Source organism: Musca vetustissima, unplaced genomic scaffold, assembly GCF_032173495.1.
Source record: "Musca vetustissima isolate MV318-11 ecotype Yass unplaced genomic scaffold, APGP_CSIRO_Mvet_v1 utg13812, whole genome shotgun sequence".
Classification (NCBI taxonomy): Eukaryota; Metazoa; Arthropoda; class Insecta; order Diptera; family Muscidae; genus Musca; species Musca vetustissima.
The window spans coordinates 84,346-105,672 of NW_026877288.1; the positions used below are offsets into that span (position 1 = coordinate 84,346).

Below are 21,327 nucleotides of genomic sequence, written 5' to 3' on the forward strand. Positions count from 1 at the left end.
AATTTGATATTGGATTTTTCATGGGTATATATGATAATTGCAGATTTCTTGTACTCCGTGATCCATAGTGAAATTTTATAGAGAATATTTTTTTCATTGGCAACATGCCACAAAGATGAAGATTTGCAGGTGATTTTGGGCCCAAAACGTAAAACAACTAAAACTGATCTTTGAAATTATGTTTATTAATAAACCAAATTTGAACATGATTTTTATAGAGGTTTATATGATATTTACCGATTGCTTGTATTCAGTGACCCATAGTGAAATTACGTCTAGAATATTTTTTCCATTGACAACATGCCACAAAAATGAAGATTTGCAGGCCATTCCGGTCCGAATGAAGAAGTTACTGGGAATTTCCCTTGAAATTCATTTTTGTCAATAAACCTAGTTCGAAAATGAATTTGTCAGAGTTTTATATGATACTTTGTGAGTTTTATATGATACTTACAGATTTCTTGTGTTCGGTGACCTATAATCAAATTTCGTCTAGAATATTTTTCCCATTGGCACCTTGGCCCTTAACGAAGATTTGCAGGTGATTTCGGTGCAAAAAAAAAAGTAGTACTAAATTAACCTTTAAAAGCGTTTGTTTTTAATAATACCGATTTATAACTGGATCTTTAGAGGTATATATGATATTTACAGATTTCTTGTATTGCATAACCCATAGTGAAATTTGATGTAGAACATTTCTTCCATTAACAACTTAGCCCAGAAATGAGGTTTAAAAGGTGATTCGGGGCTCCATTAACCTTCAAATGTAATTTATCAATAAATCAAATTTGATATTGAAATTTTTATGAGTATATATGAGATTTCACAGTTATTTTTACCATTAAAGTCAATTTGATATTGAAATTGTTATGGGTATATATGAGATTTACAATATTCTGATGTTCAATGACCCATAGTTAAATTTGATGTAGAATATTTTTCCCGTTGACACCTTGCAGCAAAATTGAAGATTTGATGCTGATTTCGGCCTCAAGAAAAATTCAATTCATTCCAATCCATTTTTGTTTGTGCCGTAATTTGATTTATATTCGTTGTGTGCTACTACCACAGTTCGTATTCCAAAATAATGTGCATTTTCAATTAGTATGGCACACGAATACAAATTACAGTTTAAATGAATTCAAAACAAATTGGTGAGCGTTGACGGAACGGAACGTCGTGTATTTTTGTGATTGTTATGGAAATGTTATGCAGAAATTAAGACTCAAAAATGTCTTATTAATCAGAGGGGCTTTTGTGTAAAAAATTTAATAAAAGAAAAAAAATACCAACAAATATGACGCTTATTATTTTTTATATACTTTTTCTTTAAACAAAATAGGCACACACACGCACACACTACGTCCTATTGTCTTATTATTACAATTTTCTAATATTTTTTTGTTCCATTTTTGTTTAATTTTTTGTTCTACTGAATTTTTATTTTTTTTAATACAAATTAAGCCCAATTAAATTAAATAATTATTATAATGCCATAAACATAATTTATTAAAACAAAAAAGACATCAACTTAAATAAAAAAATAAATTCCTAAGTTATCAAAAAAATAAAATAAAAAAACATTATTTAAGGTCATCCCAAAAGAAAACAATATTTTATAAAAAATATTTAAGTTTCCTTTTTTTAGAATTTTAGTAAATTGTTTGTACACATACATACTATATGACACTGAAAAAAAAAAAACATACAAGTAGTTATTTAATATATATAAACATAATATAATAATATTTAAATATAATACAACAATAAACATTGAATGCACAACTGAAGACTATCTTTTTGTGTTTTGAATTTAATTGAATCATTTTTTTATAATTAAATATATATATATATGAACATCAATAATAGGTGTTGGAATTTTTTTTCCTGTCATAGCATGCCCCCACATTTTCGATTCAAAGAGGGGTTTTTTTAATTACCTTTCAAATGGTTTTTGTGCTCAATAATCCTAATTTGATATAGGATTTTTTATGGTTATATATACGTTTTGCAGATTTCATGTGTTCGGTGACCCACAGTGAAATTTAATGTAGAATATTTTTCCCACTGACAACTTGCACCAAAAATTAAGATTTGTCGGAGATTTCCGCACCAAGAAAAAATGCAACAAAAATAAGCTTCCAAAGGCCTTTTGTCAACAAACCCAATTTGTTACTGGAATTTTTATGGTTATATATATGATTTACAAATTTCTTATGTTCCGTAACCCATAGTGAAATTTTATATAGAATATTTTTCCCATTGACACTTTGCCCCAAAAATGAAGATTTATCGGAGATTTCGTCTTCAAGAAGTAACGTGACAAAAATACGTTTTCCAAGGTTTTTAATTAGCAAATTCAATTTTATATTTGGGTTTTATGGCTATATAAGACTTACAGATTTTTTGCGTTTCATGACCCATAGTGAAATTTTATATAGAATATTTTTTCCATTGACACCTTGCGCCAAAAATGAAGATTTGTTGTCTATTTAAACATCGGACTACATGCAAACTGTATCTCGCCTAATAGTATGCTATAATTTTCTTAACAATCAACAGCCATCCACATGAATGAAAAATTGTCGTTTTTAAAAACTAAATTTTTGTGTGGTTTTTCATTTTTAGGTAATAGGCGCCCAGCACCGAACAGTAGAGGGTGTATTTCGGAACATCGTTGAATTGATGATGCAAAAAACTCAGCAACTACTTAACCGATTTTCATAAAATTTCCCTCTTGGGTTAAAATCTCCGGTAAATTTTAATTTTTCGGACAAGGTGTCAAGGGAAAATGTATTCTACCCAGAATTGCACTATGTGTCCTGGAGTACAAGAAATCTGTAAGAGTTATACATAACGATTAAAAATCCAGTAACAAATTGGGTTTAATAACAAAAATGAATTTGAAGGGTACTTTTCAGTCCCTTTTCTCTTTAAGGCCAAAATCTCAATTTTTCGAATAAGGTGTCAATGGGAAATGTGTTCTATATAGAATTTCACTATGGGTTATGGAACACAAGAAATCTGTAAGAGTTATACATAACCATTAAAAATCCAGTAACAAATTGGGTTTAATTTGGACCAGAATCTCCGGCAAATTTTAATTTTTCGAATAAAGTGTCAATGGAAAATGTATTCTATATAAAATTTCACTATGGGTAATGGAACACCAGAAGTCTGTAGGAGTTATATATAAACATAAAAAATCCAGTAGCAAATTTGATTTATTGGGAAAAATACTTTATAAGTTAGTTTTGGGTTATTTTTTCTTTTTGGACTGAAATCTCCGGCAAATTTTAATTTTTCGGACCAGGTGTCAATGGAAAATGTATTCTATATAAAATTTCACTGTAGGTCCTGGAAGTCTGTTAGAGTTATATATAACCATAAAATTTTCAAAATCAAGCTGAGTTTATTATCAAAAAAATGCAATATAGGTTAATTTTGTGTTCTTCTTCAATTTGGGCCGGAATTTCCTTCAAATCTTAATTTTTCGGACAAGGTGTCCAAGGAAAATGTATTCTATATAAAATTTGACTATGGGTCATGGAACACAAAAAGTCTGTAAGAATTATATATAACAAAAAAAAAATCAAGTAACAAATTGGGTTTATTGACCAAAAATACTTTATAGGTAAAATATTGACTTATTTTCCTTTTGGGTCAAAATCTCCGGTAAAATTTAATTTTTCGAATAAGGTGTCAATGGAAAATGTATTCTATACAAAATTTCACTATGGGTCCTGGAACACAAGAAATCTATAAGAGTAATATAGACGGATAAAAATTAAATATCAAATTAGGTTTATTGACAAAAATCCTTTAAAGGTTAGGATTTGTGTTATTTTCCTTTTGAGTCAAAATCTCCCGCAAATTTTAATTTTTCGGACAAGGTGTCAATGAAAAAAATATTCTATATAAAATTTCGTTATGTGTCACTGAACACAAGAAGCCTGTAGGAGTTATATATAACCATAAAATCTTCAATATCAAATTGGGTTGACAAAAAACCTTTATAGGTTAGATTTGTGTTATTTTCCTTTTGGACCGGAATCTCCTTCAAATCCTAATTTTTGGAACAAGGTGTCAAAGGAAAATTTAAAATTTCACTATGGGTCCTGGAGTACAAGAAATTTGTAAGAGTTATCTATAACCAATATAAATCTAGTAACAAATTGATTTTATTGAAAAGATCAGATCTCAAATGTTATCATAAATATAAAACATCGTTTTTTTCAAAATTATTTTTTTTTCTTTATTGTTTGTTTTCAAAACAAACCACATGACGACGAGCATTATAATTTAAACTAAAACAATTTTATATTTGGCTTTTTATATAGAAAAAAATATAGTTGTTTAAAGATAATTACAATTCAAAATTTTTTACAAAACAACATCGGGGGAAAATGCAATAATTTTAAATTTTTTTTCTATAAAAAAAATCTTTAAATTTCTTGATTTTGCCTGAGTGTCCAAAATAAATATCTTAAGCAAAAGTTATGTAGCCATATAAGTAGTAACGTACTGAATGGATGGTTGAATTTATTGGCCCAATTTTTTTTTTCTTTTAATAAGCAAAACGAGTATCGGGATGATAGCCCAATTTATCAAGAGCGGGATTACAGGCGAAATTAATCATGGGTGGTGGGCCACACATCAGGGTAATGGTGGAGTCATCGGCAGGGAAAAGATGCACCTTAATCATGTTCTCGTTGACAAAACCAACGCCGTAGGACCAGCCTGGAGAAGAGAGAGATAGAGAAAGAGAAGGCGGGTTAATAAAAAGTTTAATTTAATGTTAAAAAAATTTGAATAGGTGAATTTTTAAAAATACAATTTGTTTTTTTGTTAAATAATTTTTTGATATTATTTTAAAATTAGTTTTTAATTTTCTTTTATTCTTTTCTTTATTTGTTTTTAATACCTTCGATTTCCACAATCTTCCCTCTTATAGCTATATGCCGCTTGTTTAAAAGATCAAAAAATAAACGCATCCAGAAAAAATACACACATTTTTTTAAACAACAATAATTTTCAAATCATTTGCTACCCATTTTTTCAATTTTCTATTTTTTTTTTCCTAAATTCAATTTTTTAGTTCCACAACTTCTTCTATAGTTGTTGTTGCTGCTATACTACAATTAGTTTGTGGCCATTTTTTATCAGGCCCTCATTTTTCTCTAGTAACTAAAACGATTATCACTGTGATGACCCAGTCGCTCCAGACCCGGTATACATGTATAATTAACCATTGGCGGTGGTCCACACAACAGACACAAGGTGTCCGGGCTGGGTGGAAACAGGTGTTCCTTCATCATATCATCATTTATGTAGCCAATGTTATAGGACCAACCTATCCGTTTGGGTTTGTTGGTGGATGGTCGTGCAGACGACGTTCGCAGCATCATTTGTTGGGCAGCATTTTCGAAAAAAAATTTTTGATTGAAAAAGAGAATCAAAAACAAATTTGAGGGATATTTTTTATTGTTCTCTTGAGATGTGGGGAATTTATTTAGTTCATTTCAAATAAATAAACCATGGAAAATAAAATTTAAAAAAAAAATATATTTAAACAAAAAAAAATAAGAACAAAATTAGAGGAAAAACCCGTTGTCACATTAACCAATTATTTGGATTTTTTAAAAGGATCTCCACAATTGGCTTGCATTTTTTAAAGGATCTACATAAGGCGTGGATTGTTTTAAAGGATCTGCACAAGGCGTGGATTTTTTAAAAGGATCTACACAAGGCGTGGATTTTTTAAAGGATCTACACAAGGCGTGGATTTTTTAAAGGATCTACACAAGGCGTGGATATTTTAAAGGATCTACACAAGGCGTGGATTTTTCAAAAGATCAACACAAGGCGTGGATTTTTCAAAAGATCAACACAAGGCGTGAATTTTTTAAAGGATTTTTTTAATATTTCGAAATTTAAAATTGTACATTTTGAAGCCTATTTTTAATTACCAGTATTTTTATTGCTGCCATAAATAAGGTAATTTTTAATTTTAATCTTTAAATTTTATTTAGCAATTAGCACGAAATGCGGCAGCCGGCACACTTGCCAGATAGGTAGGTGGGTAAATAAATTCAGATTGAATTGATAAATGTGTGTCATAAAGTTGATACATGTGTCTCAGATACGAAGTTGAAAGTACAAATTCTATTTAAAGAAATTTTCAATTGTATATTGATGACCAATTAAGAATGAAAACAACAACGCAATATTATTCGTAATTAGAAGAGAGATTCCAAACAAATTTCGAGGTGTTTTTCTAAATCACCACCTTTTGATAGGCCTTTAAAAATTAATTTTAAAAAATCCACGCCTTTTGTAGATCCTTTAGAAAAATATTTTTAAATATTTGAAAGAGTCTTTGTAGGCAAAGTTCATATTTTTGGCCTTTGAAAGCAGCACATAATCCACATGGCGACAGAAGTCGAATCTTTCGTGCAGGATGATTCCAAGGTATTTCATTCTGTCTGACACTCAAGATGAATTCATTTCAAACTTTATAGTTGGAATGTATTTTCGGAAGCTCTTCGCAGTGGACTTGGGTTTGCTCTTGAAAACCACCGATACAAACTTTTTAACATTGAGTTTAAGTACCAATTTGTTAAAGCGGTTGTGAAGTGTTTCCATGTAAACAATCAATCTTCCACGCTTTGTGTAGATCCTTTAAAAATTAATTTTAAAAAATCTACGCCTTTTGTTGGGGCTTTAAAAATTGCTTTCAAAAAATAAAACGATTAAAAAAATAATAAATCCTAAAAAAATCAAAAAAATTACAATTCTCTTCACTTTTATAAAACTTACCTTCAGAGGCCTTGTCAACAGTGTACCACACCTTAAATTGTTCGGGATGTTTCTTGGCCAATTCGTCTAATTCATTGCGCAATAAAATATCCTTTTCGCTCTACAAAATAAATTTGAAAAAATTAATTAATTTCCAAAAAAAAAACAAACCAAAAATACCATACCTGATTGGCAAACAACAAAGCCAATTCGGTTTTGTCCTTTTCATTGCGTTTCAAAACATCACGAACCAATTGCAACATGGGTGTAATTCCTGTACCGCCAGCAATCATATTAACCCGCTTAGCCGTCACAGTCTTGGGTGGATCTTTACGCAATTTCTTAATCGAAAAGCTACCATTGCCCAAATATTGCAAACGTCCCGATGGACCACGGAAGGCGATTTTATCACCAATTTTCATTTGATCCAAATACTGAGACATTTTACCACCGGCCGGGAATTTGGGATGGACATCCTTGAAATAGACTTTAACAACTAAATCTACATAGCCAACATCATCATCGGATGAGATGGGAGTGTAAGGACGTATCACCAATTCACCATCAATGGTGGCTATCAGATGGATGTGCTGACCAACGGGTAAACCCAAAATATGTTGATTGGATGGTAGGCCAAAACGGAAACGTCTTGTATCGTGACTCAATTCTTCACGCTCGATCAATGGCAGCTGGTATTTATCATTGGCATCGATCAGGGTGCGTAAACGTGCTGTACGATTTGGTGTAGGGCGGGATTTTTTTGTGGATTTCTTATTGATAAGATAATGGACGATAACAGCACCGGCAACGACAGCAACAATGCCAACGGCAATGGGGATTATCTGAAAGAATAACGAAAAAAAAGAAATATTTAATATAGATAAATAATTCAAATGAAATAAAAAGAAAAATGGGAGGTTAATGTCCAGAAATCTAAATATAATTTAAAATAAAATTCAAATAGAAGTGAAGTATTGAAAAATCATTCTGAGAATGGAGTGTAATTCCTCGTTGCACTCCAGGAATCGCAACAATATTCCATTTTCCACAAGCTGACTCCTTTGCAGGAAGTTTGTATATTTCATCATGCAGATATCAATTCGATTGCATTGTAGATGTTCCCAATGGCTGGACCTTTACAAATTCCATTGCTACCCAGTGTTGGTTTCATTCCTACGCATGATGCCAATATATTTCTCTCCCACCCTCTAACCCTTTCCATTTGCAGCAAAGGAGTAGGTGATGATAGTGATAGAATAACTTTGTATATTAGCAACTTTACCTCCGAAAAAAGTTCGTCTTTGATAGGCCAAGTTCATCTTTTTGGCATTTGTAAGCACATAATCCACATGTTCGCTTTTCAGACATCTGATCTTTTCTACTCTCACACGAAATACTCGATCCTTGAGAAAACTTGCCAACATACGACATATTTGCCAATCACATCCGATCGGATGCCGTGCTGGCATACTGTATCAAAAGCTTTGGCAAAGTCCAGACCAATAGCAATGGTTCGTTCCTTCAGTTTGAAGCCTTCGGTGACATATGTAGAATGCTGCTGATAATCTCTAGAATTTTCATTTCCTCAACAAACAGGTTGATGCGCCGCAGAATAAAATGGGGCAATGTCTTGTGTAGATCTTTTAAAAATATTTTTTGTAATCCACGCCTATTGCTGGCTCCTTAAAAATATCGAATATGCAAATTTCAAAAAATTATCACATATTCGCTGACTTCTGCAAGCCAGAAAAAAAATTGTTTTTATCAGCAATCCAGTAGCTTCATTATTAAAATTCTTATCATTTTTTTCTGGCGACTATAAATTTTAATTCACTCCCTCCAAACATAATTAAATTTTCAATACTACACAAGGTTCAAAATTATGCCAAAATAAATTTATTTATGTTGGCATGACAATATAGGTGATGCCTATCAACCAAAAAAAATCCTACACACACGACGTTCCTCAGCTCATCATGCTGATGATATGGATGCTACGAAAAAACTTTTTACTCGTAAGCCCCGACATCATCAGATGGAAAATTTGGTAAACAAAGAAAAAAAATATTTGAAAATATATAAAAAAAACCGATCGGATGTGTCTTTCATCACCGGTAAATCATTTTTTTCTGACATGATGACTCGACGAATTTATGGCACATAAAATACTTAAATACTTCAGAGTTCGATGCTACGAGAGATATACAAACAATATTTATGAAAAAAGGTGTTAACGATTAACTAGCTAGGCTAGAGAGATCAAAGTTCAAAATAACCCATAAAAACTTTAGGTGGAATACAGCAGGGGCACACACAATAACAAAATCACCCATAGTTATACTATCGGATTCCAGTTTATATATGTATTAATAGTAGAATGTTTGTAAATGTTTTATTACGTTCTATTACAAGCAACTGAGAGCAGATAACCGATAACAAGTTGTCAGCGTAGGGAAATGTTAAGTGGAGGGCTAGAGGCTAACTTGGTAGTTAATAATAATTGACGTTATGTCATTAAATGTTGTGTGAAAAATACTGATATTAAAAAATATTTTATAGATTCTATACGCCATTTTTTGAAACTTGAAAAATTATTCTCTTAGAAATCGAAACCCATTACAGGCTTAAATAATATATTCTTAAAAACATTGAAGCCTCATAGAGACTTAAAACAATTTCCAACAAACGGAGCCTTATAGAGGTTTAGATTTTTTCTTCAATCACTTGCATGTATATTAGCAACTTTACCTCAGAAAAAAGCCCTCCTCTCATTCTAAAAAGTCTTTGACAGGCAAAGTACATTATTCTGGCCTTTGAAAGCACATAATCCACATGGCGACAGTAGTCGAATCTTTCTTGCAGGATAATTCCAAGGTGTTTCATTCTGTCTGACACACAAGATGAATTTATTACCATTTGGAATGTATTTTCGAAAGCTCTCCGCAGTGCTCTTGGGTTTGTCCTCGAAAAACACCGATACACACTTTCTACTTCCACAAATGAGGACTTAAAAATCGGAGATTTATAGAGACTTAAAATCAGGTTATACCAAAAAATAGGAGCTTTCCAGAGGTTTGAAAAATTCTTCCAGAATTTTGAATTTTTTCTATAAATGTTAGTTTTACGCGTTGGTCCAATGTCATACATGGTTCATTCTCAGATACAACCATGCCAAAATGTACAACTTCGCCAAAGTTTTTGTTCATGCTGCCTTAGAGGGCAATACTTGCGGCCTGACACAATACTGAACTTAAGGCCCAGAGGCCTTAAGGACAGCATTGCGTTCAGTGCTGCTTATGGCGTGCTCCCCTCATTGCACCTGTTATTGGAATCGAGGCTGCTCTTTGTACAGTATATAACACTATTATCACGAATAAATCTTGATTATTCATGTATGTTATCAAATAACATAACCTGATTATAAACGAAACATAAACAAAAATATTCGATTCAGAGATAATAGATATGTTCGATAACCTGATTACGGTTGAGTCAGTTTTAAAATTTACTACATTTTTTTTTTTTTTTTTTTTGAATTACAGATTAATCGGAAGATTGAAAGGGCCAGCTGGGAGGGCCTAAACGGCACTTTTTGAAGAAATTTTTGATTTGTCATTTAAAAAAAAATCAAATTATTTCACATTGTCACAAGTACCCGAACGCACCTAATAACAATGGTTTTATATATATATACCTACATACATCTAAAACTTAGATTAGGGAAGGTGATTGCTTGACAGGTGAATTGGCGTTTTTTTAATACCCCCACGTACATGTGATGGAGGGATGGCAATCAAAACCCATTAGGGGGATCCAAATTTGAAAATGACTACGTGACGGCAGACAAAAAAACGGCATCAAACTAAACCGAAACAATGATAAAATAACGAGACGTCCCTGACCTCTATAATTGATCTCGAAAGATGCAAAAAAATGACAACAAAACAAAAAAGTTAATAAACCAAATTAAAACAACAAAATTGCAAAAAAAAAATTGTTTGCATATTTAACACGCGTCTCAAAAAAAAAAAAATAAATAAATAAAATTCACAAAATTTCAGGCATCTTCTGCTCCTCCAACAGGTTTACACACACGTGAATTATGTAAAGAATTAAATAAAAACATTAAAAACAATTGATTTTTTAGTAGAACACCACACTTACATCAATTTCATCGAGTTTGGGTGCCATGTTTTTGTTGTTTTTTTATATATTTGCACACTTAACTAACTATACGCAATATTATTTCTATTACTATTATTAATAGTAATAATTATTATATATTTAATCAATACAATTCTTTTCTTTTTTTAATATCAGTTTCCCTCGTCTGACAGCCAAATACTGAATAGACGCGGCATATTTGGTTTCCTACTACTAACTTCGACGGCAGCTCGGCTGCTGACAGTGCGGCTTTTTTCATTGTTATTGTTGCTGTTGTTGAGAGTTTGCATAGTTGTTTGTTTTTGTTTAATACCGAGAGAGAGAACGAGATTGATTAAGCATGCCGAGGCGCACGCAAATGAAATGAAAAAATACACGAACAACAACAACAAACCCCTTTGTAATCGCAACTCATCAGATGATTATGTGTGCCATTAAAAAAAAATAAAATATAATACTAAAAACAACAACAACAATAAATAAATAAATGAAAAATCGCGCGCCTTATTGTGATGATGATAACAATGTTGGCTTCTCTTGGGCGAAATAGAACACACAGTAGTAAAGAGAAAGAGAAGAGATGACATGCCGTTTTAATCAGCGGCATATGTTTTCATGTCAAAGAACCATTACAGGGTTGGGAAGTTGTAATTAAAGAATGGTAATATTTTATTTATAAAAATTAAATATATTACTAAATAAAAATAATAATAAATAAATATTTTCCGCGCCTTATTGTAATGGTTATAATAATTTTGACGAAACAGAAAACACAACAGCGAGAGATGTCTTGACGTGTTAACAAAGCGGAATATGTCTTAGTCTTGATTTAGATTAGGCGAGTTTACTTGCGGCAATTCTTGTCGTTCTCTTTTGAACTTGCTTCATGCGTCTATACAAGGCAATTCGGTTTCCAAAATATGTTTCTATTTGTTGTTTTTTCACATTTAAATATATATAAAACATCAACAAATACGAAATACACAAAACGAATTGCCAGAAAATTGTCGGTACGAGCAATTTTTTTCATTTCTATTCCCCTTGCCCCTCTCTCCTACAAACAAAGACTTGCCGCAAGTAAACTCGCCTAATCTAAATCAGGACTTAATGTCAAAGAGCCAGAACAGAGCTGGGAAGTCGTAATTAAACATGGTATTATTTTATTGATAGAGTGAAATGAAAAATATTTTGATATTCAAAAAAAATTGTTAATGTTTTTGGGATAAATCTCATAAAAAATATGCTGTTAGCAAACAGAAAACACAACAGCAAAGAGAGAGAGATAACATGCCGTGTTAACAAAGCGGCATATGTTTTAATGTCAAAGAGTCATTACAGGGTTGGGAAGTCGCAATTAATCATGATATTATTTAATTGATGGAGGGTTTGGGGTTAAAGTAAAATAATTAAAATAAATAAATTGTGTTTTAATGCCGAAGGGCCATAACGGAGTTGCAAAGTTGTAATTAATGTTGCAAAATTAAATAAAAATTGTGAAATTAAATTACAAATTATAAAATTAAATAAAAAACTAGAACATTAATAACTGGAAACTTTATACACATTTTGTAATTAAAAACTTCCATCTCTGTGGATTAAAATTAGAAGGTAGTGCGAAAGGGAAATATGTAGTTTAATAAAGTTTATTAAATAAATTGTAAAATCCAAACTCACAATGATTTGCTGATATAAATTTGATAGGGGGAAAAACAGAGGACAGAAAATAATAATTTCGTTAGCGGGTAAAGAGAAATGTATTAAAAAAGAGAAAAACAACAACAACTCACACTTTTTTCAAAGAGAATTGAAACGTTAAAAATTGACGAAAGAGAAAAATAATAATTTCGTTAGTCACTAAAGCAGGCATGCTCGGCCATATACGCTACCGTAACTGAGGGTCGATGGGTAAACACATTTTCTCTTTCTTTCTCTTTACGTCAGTCGTTTTTAATCATAGGTGCCCAAAATTAAAATGCGTTAGTATGTGTGAGAGAAAACAGAACAGTACTGAACAAAATTGTGTGTGCATTTTTGTGGTCGGAAAAAATTATTGATGAATTCAATTTTTGTTATTATATAAAATAAAAGCATTATTAAAAATGTTTTTATATGAATTACAAAGTGTATATGTCATAAAAATCTAATAAAGTTTATAAAGTAGCATATACCGAGATAATAATCATATTATAATATTAAATAATAATATTAAATACTACGATAATTATCAAATATTTAATTCTTTAAAAAAACAGAAATTGTTCTGTTGTTTTTAAAATTTTTTAAACATACAAAACGCATTTTGAATAATAAAAAAAAATTCCAAATATACTGAAACACTTTTATCCCTAAGTGTTATTTCGTTGATTTTCTAGTTCTGCGGACACGACGTCGTGCGCGCACCCCAGTATGTGTTCATTCGTTGCCTGTCAAACAACGACTGACTGAAAGAGCATAACAGGCATGCTTACCCATATACGCTACCGTAACTGAGGGTCGATTGTTAAATACATTTTCTCTTTCTTTCTCTTTACTTCAGTCGTTTTTAATGGTGAATTCTCAGTTACGCTCGCTCACACTTACGCTTAATTAAATTTTGCCCAACACTGGAGCATAACAATGCGTGTGAGTAGGCAGCTACTTTAAAGCATTGATGCTCAAAACTTCTCAAAATCATACGTTAGCGTAAATCAGTGTTGGGCAAAATTTAATTAAGCGTAAGTGTGAGCGAGCGTAACTGAGAATTCATCATTAAAAACGACTGAAGTAAAGAGAAAGAAAGAGAAAATGTATTTAACAATCGACCCTCAGTTACGGTAGCGTATATGGGTAAGCATGCCTGGCGTAAATGGTAAAAAACCCAATCTCAATTGTTCTCTTTTCCTCAGTCATTCTTGATCATAGTTGGGCAGACGTGCACACCAGCGTTGATGCGTTCTCTTAACATTTTTTGATGTTAAAACAAAAATAAACATTAATGAAATTTTTTCCGAAATATTTTTAATGAATTTATTTTTTTAACTTCCTTAGATATTATTTATGCTTTAAAAATATTACATTTAATAAAATCCGAGGAATAATTCATGTTTTTATTTTCCCTTAAACATTTTTAAGAGAAATTTTGCCCACCACCTATGTTTTTAATGGTGAATTCTCAGCAGGCATGCTTAGCGTGGTTTTATATTTGTCGGGATCGGGATCGGTGTTGGGAGTTTCTCTCTCTTGAGAGAGTAATTAGAGTTGCGCTATTTTTAATTTTGTAACAAGCGTACTTTTTGTTCACAAAAGGTACGAATTGACATAAACGTACCAAAACAAAAATTAGATTTTTTTATTATTCTTGTATACATTTACGCTTAAATTACAACATATATTATTTATGCAAACAACTGGTATAAATATTGGCCAATATTTCTCGATAATTATGATTTATTATCATTTGAAGTAGAATTTCAGGTACCTTTTCGTACTTTTTTGTTCCTACCTGTGGTAATGTTTTCCAACACAATTCACAATTTACCACTGAGAGAGAGAGAAACTCTCAACACCGATACCGATCCCGACAAATATAAAACCACTCTTAGTCTTGATTTAGATTAGGCGAATTTACTTGCGGCAATTCTTGTCGTTCTCTTTTGAACTTGCTTCATGCGTCTATACCAGTGTTGGGCAAAATTAAATTGAGAGCAAGTTTGTGCGAGCGTAACTGAGAATTCACAATTAAAAACGACTGACGCAAAGAGAAAGAAAGAGAAAATGTGTTTACCCATCGAGCCTCAGTTACGGTAGCGTATATGGGTAAGCATGCCTGGTCTATACAAGGCAATTCGGTTTCCAAAATATGTTTCTATTTGTTGTTTTTTCACATTTAAATATATATAAAACATCAACAAATACGAAATACACAAAACGAATTGCCAGAAAATTGTCGGTACGAGCAAACAAACAAAGACTTGCCGCAAGTAAACTCGCCTAATCTAAATCAGGACTTAATGTCAAAGAGCCAGAACAGAGCTGGGAAGTCGTAATTAACATGGTATTATTTTATTGATAGAGTGAAATGAAAAATATTTTGATATTCAAAAATAAATTTGTTAATGTTTTTGGGATAAATCTCAAAAAAAAATTGCTGTTAGCAAACAGAAAACATAACAGCAAAGAGAGAGAGAGATGACATCCCGTGTTAACAAAGCGGCATATGTTTTAATGTTAGAGTCATTACAGGGTTGGGAAGTCGCAATTAATCATGGTATTATTATATTGATAAAGTAAACTAAAATTTCAAAACAGAAATATAGGGTTTTCCAATAAGAAATTTTATTTTGGTAAACAAAGAAGAAATTTGGTAATTTTGTTGGGATAAATCTCATAAAAAATATATAATACATAATGTGAAAAAGAAGTAATCCTGTTTTAAACAGCGCTATATGTTTTCATGTCATATAGTCATTACAGGTTTGGGAAGCCGCAATTAAACATGATATTATTTTATTGATGGAGGGTTTGGGGTTAAAGTAAAATAATTAAAATAAATAAATTGTGTTTTAATGCCGAAGGGCCATAACAGAGTTAGAAAGTTGTAATTAATGTTGTAAAATTAAATGAAAATTATGAAATAAAATTAAAAATTATAAAATTAAATAAAAATCTAGAAGATTAATGACTGGAAAACTTTATACACATTTTGTAATTAAAAACTTCCATCTCTGTGGATTAAAATTAGAAGGTAGTGCGAAAGGGAGAGAGGAAAGCCATACACTAGTTATCTAGTTATAGTTATATGTAGTTTAATAAAGTTTATTAAATAAATTGTAAAATGCAAACTCACAATGATTTGCTGATATAAATTTGATAGGGGAAAAACAGAGGACAGAAAATAATTTCGTTAGCGGCTAAAGAGAAATGTATTAAAAAAAAGAGAAAAACAGCAACAACAACTCACACTTTTTTCAAAGAGAATTGAAACGTTAAAAATTGACGAAAGAGAAAAAATAATAATTTTGTTAGGGACTAAAGCAATGGTGGGCAAAATTTCTCTTAAAAAATTGTTAAGGGAAAATAAAAACATGAATTTTTCTGCGGAATTTAATTATTTTAATATTTTTAAAATATAAATAACATCCCAGGAAGTTCAAAAAATAAATTCATTAAAAAAATTGCGGAAAAATATTTATTAAGGTTTTTTTTGTTTTAACATCAAAAAATGTTAAGAGAACACATCAACGCTGGTGTGCTCGTCTGCCCAACTATGGACTAAAGCAGAGTTGAACAGAATTAAATAAAGAGTAAATGTGTGGGAGCGGAACTGAGAGAACATCAACAAAAACGGCTTAATTAAAGAGAAAGAAAGAGAATACATGGTTAGCCATCACCGCTATCGTACTATTTTGTGCATTAGTGGACTAAAGCAGTGTTGAACAGAACTAAATTAAGAGTAAGTGCGTGAGAGCGTAACTGAGAGATCATCAACAAAAATGACTGACGCAAAGAGAGACAAAGAGAAAACGTGTTTGGCAATCACCGCTATCGTACTATTTTGTGCATTAGTGGACTAAAGAGAAAGATATTTAAAAAGAGAGAAAGAGCACGAGAAATTCGCTGATACTTAGAGATTAAAAAATAAAAGCAATTTCAAGGTTATGCAAAAAAAATGTGCAATCTTCGTCACTGGCATCGATGTGAAAATATAAAAACACAAAAAATTGATAAATAATTGCCACCCTCATCAGATGCAATGTCTCGAATTTTGGCTGTGGATTACGTAGTACAATTTACAACATAAAAAACAGTTGTTTGCTATTAATGGGGATATGAGTCAACAAACTACATAAATGATTCGGAATTTTGTAAGTCATGAAAACCCCTTTTGTTCTTGGATTGAAAATTTACAGACTTAATCAATTTTTTTTGTATTTTTAAGGAACATGGAGTTTGAAGAATTCATCCAAGAGGTTCCATGGATCTGATGGAACATTTACTAAAGCCAAATACTTGTCAATTTTTGGAATTCTTCGAGGCAGTAGCTCCCATTGACCTGGTGAACATATTAATGTTGGAACTGATTAAAAACAAACAAAAAAGGCTGAAAGATGACTTCCAATTTTCGTTATTTTTAATATTTGGACACTTTTGCCCATCGAATAATCTGTAATTTTTAATATCTTGAGTTCACGTTGAGTAGAAAATCATCTCCCTACCAAAATTAATCAATATTGACTGACTTTTAGCCCTACCGAAAAATTATTTAATTTGGTCCAATTTTAGACGTAGACCCCATTGAACGGATTCTCACAATTTTTGAAATTTTTAGAATTTTTGATACAACCCAATACGATATTTTGAATTCTCATTGAGTAGACAATCTCCATACCAAAAATGATCACAATCGGTCCACATTTTGGTATAGATCCCATATAGCATTCCCCTCTAATAATTGATATTTTGTGAAATTTTGGATACATTTTCAACCGAATTGGCTGTAATTTGGTATTTTGGGTTCGTATAAGGTAGCAAATATTCCTACTACAAATGATCCAATATTGGTTCACTTTTTAGGGTAGTACCCATTTAAGGATACCTACAAAATTTCGATATTTTAAGGAATTAGGGCACTTTTTTCAAAGGAATTTGGGTTCTCATTGGGTAGTGAACGAAAAGCGAAAAATTATTAATATTGGTAAAACGTTAGATACAGTCTCCATGACATTAACCTCAATTTTCGGGATTTTGCGGTCTTTGGACACATTTTCTAACCGAAATGGCTGTAATTTGGTATTTTGGGTTCTCATTGGGTAGTGAATCTTCCTACCAAAAATTATTAATATCGTTTCAACTTTAGGTATAGCCCCCATATAACATTAACCTCAATTTTCGGGATTTTGCGGACTTTGGGTACTTTTCCAAACCGAAATAGAAGTAATTTGATATTTTGGGTTCCCATTAGGTAGCAAATCTTCATACTAAAAATGATCAATATTGGTTCACTCTTTTCGTAGTTCCCATATAAAGGTACCTCGATAATTTCGATATTTTAAGGATTTAGGGCACTTTTTCCAATGGAATTTGCTGTCATTTTATTTTATGGGTTCTCATTGGTTAGTGCATCTTCCTACCAAAAATTATTAATATTGGTTCAAATTTTGGCATAGCCCCCCATATAACATTAACTTCAATTTTCGAGATTTTGCAGACTGAACAAATTTTCTAACCGAAATGCCTGTAATTTGATGTTTTGGTTTCTGATATGTTTAGAAGAACCTCCCTACCAAAAAAATATATATAAAACATGATCTAACCTTCTATGATTTAAAGAAAACTCAAACACCCACAGTTTATTTTTCTCTACCTGAAAATTGTCCTTTCCATTTGTTATACAAGTCTATTATAAAAATAGAAATAAGTGCAGTATAATGTAATTATTTTTAAATTGCATGCCACTAGTATGAAGTCACTTTATTCGTCTAACATTCTAGCTCTCCCTGTTCACTTCTCCTCCTTACAAATTCAATTTTCCTCTCTCTCTTCCTCTCTGACAACATTACAAAAATATGAAATGTCATCACTCATTAGAACCGGCCACTTAGAATTCCTAAACTGTGTGTGTCATAAACACTCACTTCATCTGATATTGAATCACAATGCAGATTTCAATTGTGTAATGAAATAATATATAAATATGTATCGGTACATATACAGTCATATATATACAGAAATAAATGCAAATAGCACCTGTTAGTGGCATAGAAATATGTGCGTCTGATAGCTGGCTATAGTCACAGCCGAGGGGTCTGCATTTACAATGTCTGCCATGAATGCATGCCATATGTGTGTGCGAGCACATGATGGGTGGTGTGTGGTCATGTCGGAAAATTAAATTCTGATATTGCATTCAGCAAAAAAAAGAGCAAAAACCCATTAAGGGGAAATGAATTTGACTTCTAGTTGCTAAGTCTTTTTTTTCGAATAATGCAGTGCTTGACAATAAAAATGTGTGAAATTCTATAAAAAATTAATAAAAGATCAATTAAAATTCCGACAATCAATCTGACATATATGTGGATGCTATATCCAACCATGAACTAATGGAAAATCTGTCGAAAATCCTTAAATTATCGAAAATTTCAGGGTCCAGTTAATGGGAGCTATGCCTAAAGTTGAACCGATATTAATAATTTTTGGTAGGAAGATGTACTACCCACCGCGAACCCAAAATATAAAATTACAGCAAATTCCATTAAAAAAAGTGCCCTAAATCCTTAAAATATCGAATATTTGGGGGTTCAGATAATGGGAGCTATATGTAAATGTGGACCGATATTGATAATTTTTTGTGGGCTGTTTTGCTAACCAATGCAAACTCAATATGGCAAATTACAGCCAATTCGATTGGAAAATGTAACCAAAATACGCCAAAATCGGATATTTGAGGTTAATGTTATATGGGGAGTATACCTAAAGTTGAACCTATGTTAATAATTTTGGGTAAGAAGATTAACTACCCAATGAGAACCCAAAAAAGTCAATACGGTTGAAAAAACATGCCCAAAATATCGAATGTTGAAAATAGCGTTAAAGGTTGCAACACTAAAAAGTTGACCAATATTAATAATTTTTAGTAGGAAGATTTGCTATCTAGTGAGAACCCAAAATACTAAATTACAGTCAACTCGGTTGAAAAAAACATACCCAAAATACCGAATATTGGAAATACCTTTTAAAGGTGGCAACCCCAAAAAGTGAACCAATTTTAATAATATTCCGTAGGTAGATTCGCTACGCAATGAGATCCCAAAATACAAAATTATAGTAAAATCGGTTAAAAAACTTGCCAAAAATACCGAATATTGGAAATGCCGTCAAAGGTGGCAACCCTAAAAATGAGTCCAATAATTATAATTTTTAGTGGGAAGCTTTTGTTAAAATTCTTTAAAAATCTTTAAAATATCGAAATTTTGTATGTACTCTTATATGGGGGCTACCCTAAAAAATATACCAATATTAATAATTTTTAGTAGGGTGAATTGCTAACCCATGAGAATCCAAAATACCAAATTACAGTCAATTCGGTTGAAAAACGTGTTCAAAATGCTACTTTTTGTTGTCGTCGGTTGGTTCCATATTAAAATCCCATATGTACAAAAAATCAATTTCTTTATTATGCTGATGACATAACTGTAACTATTCTTATTCCTTTTTTGGAATATTTTCCAACCTTCCTTCTCCCCCACTACAACATTGAACTTGACCTGCTATCCAAGAAAAAATCGGAACAAAAACAAAGCGTGCAACAAAAAAACCCAAATTTCACAACATTTCAAAATTGAATTGAAAATTTCGAATGAATAAATTTTACTTACATTATCATTAATTGGACGAGCCATGGTAGGTATGGTTGGGTAAGGTTATGGTTGGTTAAGCTCTGGTGTCTCTTTTTCTAGGGTGGGAAGATGACAGCGATAAAATTCCCTTAGATATAAAATATAATAATTATATCGGAGTAGTTCTATTGTTCTGCTTATTATGCAATGTTCCTTTTTTTACTGAAGGCAGGCTGGTTGGCAGGCAGGCAGTCCGTAGTTCTATGACAGCAGCAAATTTTTCTTCTTTCTTTCCTTATGTTTTTGTTGTTGTATTGTTTTCCATGTCACAGCTTACGTGAGTATCTATACAATATACTAGAATGCTATGTTGTTGTTGTTTTTTCATTCGTAGTGTATGGATGACGGATGTTTTTCTTCTTCTATTTATTTGTTGGGTTCAATGGACAATGGAAAAATTTCACTTATTCCGGTTATTTCGATTTCTTTCAAAACGATTTTTTTGGCACCAACAACGAAGAACAACAAAAAATATTTTTTTTGCCAATTTGTATTTTCCGATTTTTTCCTGTGGAAACCGTGAGTGGTGCTTTTGTATGTCTTTTCCACTCGATATGCCCGTTGTAACTGCCGACTGTCGATGCACTTTCTGTTGTCTAGGCCAATATTTCGGAATACTTTCGTTTTTCTTCTCTCTCGCTCTCTATTTATTTGATTTGTTGTCAAAAAAACAACCACTGGCGACAGGCTGGCAAAATAATGAATGAATGGATGGATGTCTTCTCCTAGTTGGCACAAACAACAGAACGCCTTGAGATAGTTGAGAGAGTAAAGATGGGAACAAAATATTGGATCTATGGGAAAAATATTAAAAAGGGGGCTTGTTATGAAATATTAAAAAAAAAAAAAATCAAAATTTTACCTCTTTTTTAAAATGTTTTTCTTAAATAAATTCTAGAGCCTACTGAGAGCTTCCTGGGAGGTTCATCACGTACTGGAACAAGGGCTGAAAGGAAATAAATGAAACAAATTTAATTAGATAGCGAAGTAA

At 31.7% G+C, this 21,327-nt stretch overlaps 1 protein-coding gene across 3 annotated transcripts; it reads right to left on the reverse strand.

The window, feature by feature from the left end:
* Window positions 1-4,561: 4,561 nt before the first annotated feature.
* Window positions 4,562-20,367, reverse strand: LOC133321861 (NADH-cytochrome b5 reductase 3). 3 transcript variants are annotated; one of them, XM_061530935.1, is made up of 4 exons: window positions 20,316-20,367; window positions 6,984-7,640; window positions 6,820-6,919; window positions 4,562-4,740 (listed from the first exon to the last, which is right to left on the reverse strand). In XM_061530935.1, exons 1-4 carry the CDS (start codon window positions 20,337-20,339, stop codon window positions 4,568-4,570), a joined length of 954 nt encoding a protein of 317 aa, XP_061386919.1. In that variant the 5' UTR covers window positions 20,340-20,367; the 3' UTR covers window positions 4,562-4,567. The 3 variants fall into 3 exon arrangements, with proteins under 3 accessions (XP_061386919.1, XP_061386915.1, XP_061386916.1); XM_061530931.1 differs by lacking the exon at window positions 20,316-20,367 and adding an exon at window positions 10,963-11,046; XM_061530932.1 differs by lacking the exons at window positions 4,562-4,740; window positions 20,316-20,367 and adding exons at window positions 5,181-5,353; window positions 10,963-11,046.
* Between the last annotated feature and the right edge of the window lie 960 nt (window positions 20,368-21,327).